This window comes from Diospyros lotus, unplaced genomic scaffold (genome assembly GCF_014633365.1).
Source record: "Diospyros lotus cultivar Yz01 unplaced genomic scaffold, ASM1463336v1 superscaf1, whole genome shotgun sequence".
Taxonomy (NCBI): Eukaryota; Viridiplantae; Streptophyta; class Magnoliopsida; order Ericales; family Ebenaceae; genus Diospyros; species Diospyros lotus.
The window spans coordinates 4,113,669-4,125,586 of NW_026267104.1; the positions used below are offsets into that span (position 1 = coordinate 4,113,669).

The following is an 11,918-nucleotide window of genomic DNA, read 5'->3' on the forward strand; positions in this document are numbered from 1 at the left end:
TATTTCTAGATCTCAAGCTTGTTTCAGTGATACTCTAAAAAGTTAAGGTGGTGTTCTTTTTGTTTTTGAGTTTTGAATTTATTTTTAATTTTGTGTTTTGAGTATTTTTTGAGATTTTTGAAAACATATTCTTTTTGTAATTATGAAAAATCATTTCTCAAAATAGAAAATTAGAAAACGCTTTTATTTTGAAATTTTGAAAAACTGTTTCTTTTTTGTTATTATGATATTTTATTCAGTGAATTTAATTAATAAATAATAAAATTAACTCTTTTCAATGAAATTCTACTATTAAAATAAAACAGTAAATTTGATTAATAAATTACTAACATACATCTTAACAATAATTTATATTGAATTATACACTTAATAATATAACATATGTTATCATATATTTTTAATTATAATATAGATATACTACAAAATTTTAAATTTAAAATAAATATATAATTTTATTTTTAAAATTTAATAATAATTTTTTTAATTCTTTTTTTCTCTTCTTTTATTATTTTTTTTCTTTTTCTTTTTTTTTTTTCTCTTTTCTTCTTCACTAGCACCCTGTATCTTCTTCTAGCATCGACGACCATCGCCGACTAGAGATTCACACAATCAGAGTCTACCATTAGAAACTCTAACTCAAGGGGGATAACATACACAAAAATGGGCCAGAATTAACGATTGAATTTTTATAGATCTAATATTTAATTTTTTTCTACAAACTCAAAGTGGCACTGTTAGTCACCACCGGTATGGTTTCTGGCAATCAGAGGCAACTACCCGACACTCAAAGGCTCATCAACTAACATGCCAAAAACCAACAAGATCCAATGGTCAAATCTTCTTAGATTTAGCAAGAGAAGAGAAAAATGAAGAGAGAGTGAACAAAACTAGCCACCACCCAGGGTCGATCGACTACAGTGGTTGCAATGTCGGTGGGGGCACGATGGATGACGATGGTAGTGAAGGTAGCTATCAACGACCAAAAGAAAATAAATGAGAATGAAGATAAGAGATAGGGGTCTGTGCGAGATTAGGGTCGGGTGGGTGTTTTTTGTGTTTTCAACATTTTGAGTGTTTTCAATTAGTTTTGACTGAAAACACTTAAAATAATAAAATGTTATTTTAATTTTTCTTTATAAATTTTTTCTTTGTTTTCAAAAATGTATTTTTGAAAATATAAAAGTTAATGCGTTTTTAATATTTTAAAAAATTAAAAACTCAAATTGAAAATAACAAGGAGAAGAGGCTCTGAGAGTTTAATTTGACTTAATAATTCAAAAAAAAAAAACATTGAGTTCCACAAATTTTAAGAGAAAAAAATGGCCAACTTAGTAAGATCTACCAATTTGGGCAGTTTCCAATCCCATTTAAAAAAATTTGAAGAGAAAAAAAAATTAAACAAACATTTCAACCAAAAAAATATGCAACTCCAAAAAAAAAAAATTAAAAACAAAATTAAGGGGTTGCAAATCAATAATCATATGCTTTCAAACAATACCTTTTCAACTCCAACTGATAAAATTAAATAGATAAGAAATAACTTTTTAACTTCAACAACAAAATTATAATGGATAACACTTTTGATAACAAAGCTAAGAAAATCTATAATATATTCCAAACAAAACGTTATTTCAAAAAAAATTAAAAATTAATACTAATAATATTTTCACAATAATATAATTTAAATATCACTATTATCTATATACAAAAAAACCCGCACATCGGACAGAATAATGCCTAATTTAATCCTAAACCAAAATACAATAATTCATTCCAAGTCATAAGTTTCTCCAACTCCTCATTAAAAACATACTTTTATTATTATTAATATTAGGCTAATGTTTAATATTAGTCTAATAAATGGAGCATGACAATTAGCTAGGTTTAAGTCCTATAATTGGCTTTGGATCAATTAGTCTAATCTTAGGCTTGAGTCCATACCATGTTCAAATTGTTCGTTCCATGCATGTTAAAATGCTTTAAAATTTCTTATCATTCTTTGTCATTCATGAAAAAAAATTAGAAATGAATTTTTTGTTCATCTCTAAGAGCATTCAAAATTGAGAGACAAAAAAATTCCGTCTCTAATTTTGAAAAAATGATTTCATCTCTAATTAGAAAAACTTTTTCATCTCTAACTCTGCCCCTGGTTGAAAAAGCTTTCAGAGACTTAATTTTTTCCCTCTTTAATATTAGAGACAAAAAATTCCGTCTTTGATTCGAAAAACATTTAGAGATAGAATTTTTTCGTCACTAATTCCATTTCTAATTAATAAATATATTCAAAATTAAATACGTTAAATATACATATTGTAACATCCCAAAAATTTGGGAAATAAATAGTAATTATTAGTAATTTGGAAGTATTTATGAAAATAAGAAAATAAATTAAATTAGTGAAATTTCTGGGATGTTTGGAGTATAAGTGTAATAAAGAAAAATGAAACTAAATTAATTTAGTATATTTTCTGGAATCTATGGAGGTATAAGTAAAATAAAGAATAAAAGAAATGTGGGGGTGTGTGTGTGATTAAAGGAAGCAGTGGGGGTTAAAAGGTGATTTGCGAAATTGGAGCTGGATTCACTTTAGAACTAATTGGGGCACATATGTAATCAAATGTAGCAGCTAGCCTGATGGTGCGCGCGCGCGAGGAGGATTGTGAGGTCGCGGGTTCGAGGATTGTGAGGTCGCGGGTTCTGGTTTTGCTGACTTTTTATTAAATCCCAGGCGCCTAAAACGGCGCCGTTTCGGTCATGAGGCGGTGGCCTCCCCAGCGAGGTTCCAACGGCCGCCACGTGGCCCTCTCTTTCTGCCTCCAATTTTATTGATTTAAAGGCCAATTTTGGCCTTCTCCGAACCAGCAAGCAACGTGCAGTGCGGGGAACAAATTAAAGAGAAGAAGAAGAGTGCCAGTGGTGAAGAAGTTGGGAAAATTTGAGGGAAAACCAAGATTAAACTTGGTTTAAATGGATTTTGATTAGCAAGGTAAGTAAATAATTATGTATTAATAATTTTGTGCGGTTAGATTTTAATTAAAAATTTGATTTTAATAATTTTGGATGATTATACTATGTTAAGTGTAATAATTTGTTGTGTAAATATATATATATATATACATATATAGTGCACTGTGTGCAGGGGGGGTGAGCTTAATGTGTATATATTATTTGGACTGTGAGAGTTGTGTTGCAGTGTGTGTGCTGTGTGTCAGGGGCGGATTTAGGGGGGGGGGGGGGAGGCACGGGCTGCAGCCCCCCAAGATTCAGCCCTCCCCCAGATTTGCAAGGGAGGAGGGCTGAAATGGGTTATGGATCTGGGGCCAGCCCTCCCCCAGATCTACTCCTAGATCCACCCCTGCTGTGTGTCAATTTGTATATATATGTGTGTGAACAGTATGTGAGTGTGAATGTTTCAGTGTGTGAGTGCAATATACTTAGGATAAAAGAAAAGAAAATGGATGCCTAGCCGTGTATGCATATTGGTGGAGATGTGCATGATGTTTGTATAGTAGGTTGCATTGAGTTAATAGTATTATATATTAACTATATGATTTGAGGATATTATTGATATGATTTAAATTAAAATAAATATAAAATTTATTGGGATTTTATTTACGGTGCACCCACATGAGATTTTAGACGGTTAAATTATTTATATTACACGGTCAGATCTAATTAAGGTGTGTCACGATTTTATTAATCGCTAGTAAATGTCTTATTTCGCAGCGGGAGTGCAAGAAAGAGAAGAAACGGCCGTGTGAAGGCAAGCTCTTAACCCTCTCTTCCTAATCTTTAATTCCCGTGAAAGACCCCGTGATTTCCTGTATATTATCATAGTTACTGGTAGTTATTAGTTCTCGGACGGGAATACTATTCCGAGGGAGCCTATGGCTCGGCTGTCGGGAGTACCGGCAGGGATACGGGTGACGGGAGTACCGACCCGGGACAGTGCGCACAGGATGCTGGAGGTATTTGTTACTGTCCAGGGCAACAACAGGTTGGTATGGGACTTGGGTGCCAGGTGTCTTATGTGGGCCCCAAGGACCGGTATATGCTTTTATTATGCTATACTATTGTGTTGTAGCGTCTCATGACTTGTGTGTGCCTGGGGGTTTATTCTGGGGAGAGATTTCTGGCTTTGTGCAGCCTTCATTCTATCTTTTCTTATGCTTGCTGAGTCTCTCGACTCACCTTATTTTTCCATCATTCCAGGTAATGACAGCATGGGCCATGGCAAATGAGTCATCTTTTAGCGGCAGAGTCGGTGTGGTGTACAGGCAATCCCGTCAATCCCTGTCAATTCTGATGGTTGAATAGGGTTTACTCTATCATTTTTACTGTGCTAGATCTTTCCTCAAGTCTCGTGTATGCCGGCACAGGAATTTGAGTTTATTTATTTATCTTGTGACCGCTGTGTTAGCAGGTTACTCGTAGTGCATGCATGTCTTGAGCTTTGCTTCCGCTGTTCTTATTTTTTTGTGTATGCATGCCGGGGTGGTCTTTGTCTCGCGTTTCATTATTTTCTCCTCCCGTAAGCGCTCCCGTTCGGGTAGTCCGGGCGACTGGGGATATCCGGGCGAGGGTACTTACACATATATATACACATAGAGAGATGGGGGATGATCCTTACTTTAAAGTTTTTTTCTTTTATCGTATGTCACTAATTATGTCTTTATCTACGTTTATTACAAGAATAGTAGAAGAAAATAATGTTTTTACTATATTTTTGAAATCATTTCCTCTAATTGTTTTAATTGTTATTGTCAAAATACAACAATCAAAACTTATTTGTTTCAAAAAAGCTCGACAATGAGTCAACAGAGCCTAGTGAGAATAAACTTGTGCCAGAACATGGGGCTGAAAAATGCCAAAAGCTGCTCGAGGAACAACTTAATCTGTTGTTCGAGAGAGCAAAAGAATACGTGGGGTAAGGTTCGATTTGTTATCCGGGAGACCATGATAATATCCTAGGAATCATCTCAAGAATGCAACTCGGGGAAAGGTTACCTAAAAGGTCTTCAGAGGATAAAAGACCTAGAAGATCTTTAGTGCGACACTAAGAGATAGGTCTTTGGAAGAGATGTGAGGGTTTTCGAAAAAATGTGCTAGGAAGTCGTGGAAGGCCTTTTGGAAAAGTTTTCTCCATCCAAGAGAGCTGATAAATGTCCAGAAAATGCTTGATCTTTAAATCTACATGACAGGAAGCAATCAGAAAGTACGCATGGATTTCTCACACGTAGGTTCTCCGATGCATAAGTTATGTGTTACCATGGTGCTTAAGAGATAATACAGGTGCAATATGATATGTGGATGTGTTTGTTAGAAGAGTAAGGACTTTTTGGAAGATGTGTTACTGAGGTATGAGAGTTTGGTCTTAGGCTTTAAAAATTAGATCTAGGTCATCAAATATGTAAGGTCTAAGGGTATTTATACTTTTGACATGTGGCACGTTAGGACGTGTGGCACATATGCACGAAAACACATGGTAGGACCTTTCGAGTAAGGGTGTACAGGGTTTTCGAGTGTTTTGGGTTAGATTCAGAAAACAAAAAGAAACCCTTCTAAAGATTAATTTTCAAATGAAAAAAATTCGAGATAGAGCATGCTAGGTTATTAAAAAATAACTTGGGTTAAGATGTGGGAGAAAAGTCTCTTGAAGGTTTCTAGGAAGCAACTCGACTGGATGGCTTTTAGAGGAACGAGCCCTCAAAAAATTCTCAAAATGACTAGCTAGGTCTTTAGGTGTGAGGATCCCAAAGACCCTTCTGAGAGGTGGCCACTTGAACAACGTCATTGCTTTCAAGGGAGTTATCTTTCCGAAGGTCTTCTAAAGGCTATGCAACAACATTAATTTTATGGATATAAGAAATTACTGCAAATATGTTTAGATATAATATGGGTTTTAAGTGAGAATTCTTGATAGTTGAAGGGGTATACTGGCAATTAGCTCTTCAAACTACAAACAAAAGGTCGATGCTTTTGAACTCGATGTTAGTAGGGAGTTGCCTGCTCTTTACGAAGTGTGCATTTTCTTCTTTCTGCCGCCGATCGTTTTCAATGGCGGCTGAGGCATCGTCTTCATCGCCGGCGGTGGTGTCGTCATCGCCGATGGACGAGGAGTTGACGCTGACGGTGAAGTGGAGCGGCAAAGAGTACACCGTCAGGGTGTGCGGCGACGACACCGTCGGAGAGCTGAAGCGACGGATATGCGAAGTCACGAATGTGCTCCCCAAACGCCAGAAGCTTCTCTATCCGAAAATTGGAGCAAAGCTTGCCGATGACTCGGTCCTCATCTCTCAACTCCCCCTCAAATCGTCCCTGAAGATGACCATGATAGGGTTTGTCTCCTCTCTTTGTGTAATTTGTATTCTCGGCCATATTTATTTTATGTTTTCTGTTTGATTAGGTGATAGTTCTGAAGAATGCTTTGAATTGGTGATAAAATTTGAGTGTTTTGAACTGTGTTTTGTTGTGAGATGAGAAAATTGTGACGCATTTGGTAAGTTCTATTTGAGGTAGGATACAACTTAACCATAAAAAGCCTTAGGTAGAACATTTTCACCAGAAATTAGCTTCTCTATTTTATGCCGGATCCATATTTTACGCGCCTTCTTGTTTCATGGTTTAAAGTAGAGTTCCACAATTCCACTATTATGGAATTTAGAGTTTTAGTTGACTTATGGCATTGTTTCTGGAACCACATTGTTCTAATGATTATTTCGATATAGTTGCTCCTGATAGTTTCTTGTAACCAAGTGCAAATGGAATTCTCAAAGAATTTTGTACTACTAAGTGATGTGAATACTAGAGGGGATAAACTAGGAGTACCCAATTGAGCTTGTACTTCGCCCTTTGAGCAACTATTAGAGATGGGGGAAAATTGGGTTTTTGATTTGAGACTATCTAAGAGAAAAGAAAAGAACTTCAAAAAAGACAAAGACAGTGACTGAAGAAGTCATTTAGAATACTCTTCAGTCTTCATATGTTCTTGCTGTATATATACTTGTTTTTCACCATATAAATTTATTTACAAGATTCTTGTCCAGATATGGTTTTGATTAAGGTGCATGTTCTTAAGAAAACAGACTATCAATTGTTTCTAATTGTAAAATATGAAACGATTTTTCTCATAGAAGGAGAGGAATTTCAATGGGATGCTCTCTTTAAAATCCTTGATTGACTTTTACCTTTTCCATCATAATTCTATTTTATCCTATTTTTTTCTTTCTCTTCAAAAGTCATTACTTCTATATACAAGTACTAGTGGAATGCATATGCTCCAAACATGCAAACCATGCTATTCCATTATGGGTAAATACCAAACAAACTATGCTTGTGATTGGGTTTTTTTTTTTTTTGTTTTAGATGTGGACTTCTCATTAAATTTTTAAGATGCTGAAAGTGGGGGCATTGTTACTGATTTTGAAGAATTTTGGGCAGATTAGAATTATTAATGTTTTAAAAGTGTTTTAGTTTAGTAAAATCCTTGTTAAATGTCTATCAAACATGAGCCCAGACCAAGACTTGTTGAATTTGAACTGAAAAATGTCTTCAAACTTCTTTGTCCTATCAACAAATATCTTTGTCAAATGGAAATTGAGGATCTTACATCAAGATGGGAACTATGAGGTGGCTTGAGTTTTTTTCTATATATTTCTGTAGTATTATTTACTTTTATCTGGAAATATTTCGAATTGGTGAAGTTTTCTATGTATGCCTTATGAATCAATAGGTCATGAAAATGTGTCTAGTACTGCTGTTAGACAATATACTTGGTTAGATGTTGGTGTGTTCATCTGACATAGCGAATTGAATGGACTCCAGAGAAGCATTTCTAATTCATTAGGTCATATTTGATTCACATAAATTCTCATTTTTGTTACTCTTGTCAAATTGTTGCTTTAGAAAAATGGTGTCCAACTCCATTGCGCTTTTTGTTACATAAGAGCATCATTATTTTGTTAAAGATAAATAAGTTAATAAAGATGAGTATTGAACATCTGTATCTCTGGACTTGGGAAAATGCAGACTATTCAATAAATGGAGACTTAGTGCATCCTGTTGCATCCAGGCTGATGTGATATAGGACACATTTATATCCATTTGATTCCCCTTGGCTTGTGAGATTTATGGAACAACTATAGAACATTGAAGTAGATATAATATTTGTACATATAATACCCCCTCAAATGGGTATTTTATATGCAAAAGCATTACTTTAACTGTACCATTCTACACTTTTTTTTTCTCTAAATTCATATTTAAAATCCAATTTTTATCTAAAACCTTTTCAGTTATTGTCTGAAATGCACCAGGTATCAATAACTTACAGTAGTTTACTGATATTTATCAATACAGTAATTGGAAATAAGTCTTGGTCATTGCACTGGCCTGAAATTAGTTTCCCTTGATTACATTCACCATGGTTAGATGATAGTGTTAAAGGCTGGATGAGCTTATAAATGAAGTAACTAGATTATACGACTCATTGCAGATTAAGGCAATCAAGTATTTAGTTCATGCTTAGTCCTATTATTCTTCAATCATGGGCATATGTTACTCAGAGTAATCAAGCTGGTATCTTGCATGTATGAGCAGGGTCAGTGACACTTTAGAATTCTATTCTTAATTTATTTAAAAATAAGAAAGTAAATGCATGCATCTAGAAGCTCCACCTTTTTGAATTCAAGGTGGTGCTGGGAACTATTTAGGACTTGTAGAATGGTGGCATGAAATCTGTTGTCATTCTTGTTTTCAGTTACATGTTCAAAATATGCTCGTAAATTGTCTGCATAGTTTGTTTTTGATGAAGTTTTGTGTCTCCAAAAGTGACATATAGAATGTCCATTCATGTGACCAGTTAGTAGAGCTTGCACTTGTAAGCAGTTCAATCTGTTGATGAGATGTGTTCTGAATATCCGGTTTGTGTTTTTTTTCTTATTTCAATTTGACCCAAAAAATAAACTGGCAGTACTGTTGAAGATGATATATTTGTGGATCAAGTGGACTCTTCTGAAATTGTTGATGATTTTGAACTGGGGCAAGATGAAGCTGTTGACATTAAAGATAAAGAAATCAATAAGCAGAAATTGAGAAGACGAATTGATCAGTACAAGGTTAGTAACCTGAGTTTTGGTATAGACGCTATTTCAGTTTTATTTATTGGACAGATTTGAAGAATTTAATTAATAGTTGATACAAAATTTGGGTGGAAAATTTATTGTTGACCTATTTATATCTCAATATTTCCCTTGTTAACATAACTAGGTCAGCAGTCATTGTGATGCCATCAGTCTCACAAATATTTAAAATATATGCTGACTAATTTATTCCCTGAAGTTTATATTTATTTTTCAAATGTTGTTAAGGAAACCCTGATTAATAAAGTGGACAAGAAAAGAAGGAATGTCTAAATGCAATGGAGAATGAGACAGATTTACTTCATTGATGTGGTCTAACCGAATTATTGCATTAATAGATAAATTAAAAATGGAGAGGTTCGCCTAATAATCCATTTTTAGATTTGACAACTGAAGCAACATGGGCGAAACTTGTATGATAAGGTTATGCAGTTTTTGGTGGATCTCTTTCTTGGTTATTCTCTTTTTTCCCTTTCCCATCAACTTTGTGAAGGTATGTGTGTCCTGTGCACTTGAAAGCCACCCTGCTTCTGACTGTGGCTTTATGTGCAAATTCCCTTGTTAAGCTCTCTGTATGGCTAATCAGTTGTTCTTTGTCAAATCTTTTTGTTTCCTTAGTGTCAGAAAATTCCATATCTGAATGGTCTTTCATGTATGCGTGACACTCCCAATGTTGTTTTTCTGTTTGGGCATTAGTTTTTCTTAAAGATTACAAGGCATTCATCTTATCTTCTTCTTTTGGCCAAAGCCTTCTATTGAAAATAGAGTTCTTCCTTTTCCACATACCAGGAAGCTATCTATTTGAAGCAAAGACAAGCTTGAACTCAAGGTGTCTGGTTATATGTAACTTTGCATGTTAACTGATAAGACTCACCTGCCACCTGATACTGATGTCAGATTTGTATACTTAATCCATTCTTGAGGGTGCATTTCTAGGTCCATGATAGCTATTATCTCCATGGGATTCTTTCTTGTTCTTATGAGTGGCTTAATTATGAATTTTATAGTAGTGGAAATTGTCTTGCATCAGTTTTGTACCTAAGAAACTTGTATATACACACACCCACACTATTTATTGGCCTGAGATGAAATTGTGGACCCTCTCTATGAACTTAAGTTTTCAAATATCTTGCATGGTTTTGATTTTTAATGTATTTTGGATTTTGTTCTCATTATAGATTAAACTACGGAATCCATGCCGGGAAGGAAAAAAGCTGTTGGTCTTGGATATTGATTATACCTTATTTGATCATCGATCCCCAGCAGAGAACCCACTAGAACTTATGCGGCCCTGTAAGCAGTTTCTGTCTTGCAACTCATCAACATATATTTTTGTATTTTTCTGCTGATACTTGAATTTAAACCTCATCTTGTGTAGATCTGCACGAGTTCCTATTGGCTGCTTATGCAGAGTATGACATAATTATCTGGTCTGCAACCAGGTCTGGCTTCATGCTTTCTTACTCTTGTTTTTCTTGCTAAAGTTGCCGTGGAACAGATTGTGTCCTTTAGTTTTGTATAGAATGACTTGTGTTCAGAAGCTTCAATCCACTTTATACGATTAAAAGGATCATACCTTTGCTGCATTTTGGAAATGAGTGTCAATAGTTTCTCCTTATTTTATGCCAGAGTTCTTTGATGTTGCTTAGAGTGAGAAACTTCCTTTTTAAACTTAGATGATCTCTTCTTGCAGCATGAAGTGGGTCGAGTTGAAAATGGGACAGCTTGGGGTTCTCAATCATCCAAACTACAAAATTACAGCTCTTCTAGATCATATGGCAATGATTACTGTTCAATCAGATACTCGCGGAATTTTTGATTGCAAGCCACTAGGCCTAATTTGGTCTCAGTTTCCAGAGGTTTGCTTATACTTGATTCCAAAATTTTCCTTCAAAAGATCTTTTTTGCTTGAATGTCAGAACTGGAACCCCTAGAGATAAAACTGAATACAAGTGATTGCACCTGAAAAGAAGTTAGGCCAAATATAAGTTGAGCAGATCATTTTCAGATTCCTAATGTTTATTATCCTATTAGAGTCCAGCTGTTTATACAATGATAAAATACATGCAAAAATTTCCCCTTTTTTAATGCCATGAATCAAACTATTTCAGTTTCTTAGGCCATCGAAGTGTGCGTTCACCTAATTGCTTCGTGGTCCCTTTACACATTTGCAGTTCTATAATTCCAAGAACACTATAATGTTCGATGATCTTCGAAGAAATTTTGTGATGAACCCACAGAACGGGTTGATAATAAAGCCATTCAGGAAAGCTCACTCAAATCGAGATACCGATCAGGAGCTAAGGAAGCTAACCCAGTACTTGCTGGCCATTGCGGATCTTGATGATCTCAGCATCCTGGACCATAAGAACTGGGAATCATACAATGAGGATAATTTCAAGAGACGCAGGCATGCATGACGACGTTGCAAGCATCCTGAAGCCAGACGAGCTGAGATTCGACATGCCTCATTTTGATATGCTATATGTTTAGTTGGTGTATTTATGATTATATCAACAAAACCATTCTCCTCTTGAGCTGCTGCGTCCAGAGAACTTTCTGATATTCCATAATTTATGTGTAGCAAAAGAACTAATATCCCCCGTTTAAGTTGGATTTTGTCATAAATCCATAATATTAATATGCAGCATGTTATTTAACCTGTTTGTCATTTTCTTTCCCTTTTATTTTTTCGCATTGTGGACGGTAATAATGTTAGTAATGCCAGAAGTGAAGCCCCTAGAAAGTTGTACAACAACTGCAGGTTAATTTCAACTT

General features: G+C 35.0%; 1 protein-coding gene across 1 annotated transcript; it reads left to right on the top strand.

The window, feature by feature from the left end:
* The first annotated feature begins 5,984 nt into the window (after positions 1-5,984).
* Positions 5,985-11,800, top strand: LOC127793237 (ubiquitin-like domain-containing CTD phosphatase). The gene is made up of 6 exons (XM_052324068.1): positions 5,985-6,338; positions 8,972-9,116; positions 10,319-10,433; positions 10,519-10,582; positions 10,834-10,999; positions 11,315-11,800. The coding sequence occupies exons 1-6, from the start codon at positions 5,989-5,991 to the stop codon at positions 11,558-11,560; spliced, it is 1,086 nt and encodes a 361-aa protein (XP_052180028.1). The 5' UTR covers positions 5,985-5,988; the 3' UTR covers positions 11,561-11,800.
* The last annotated feature ends 118 nt before the right edge of the window (positions 11,801-11,918 follow it).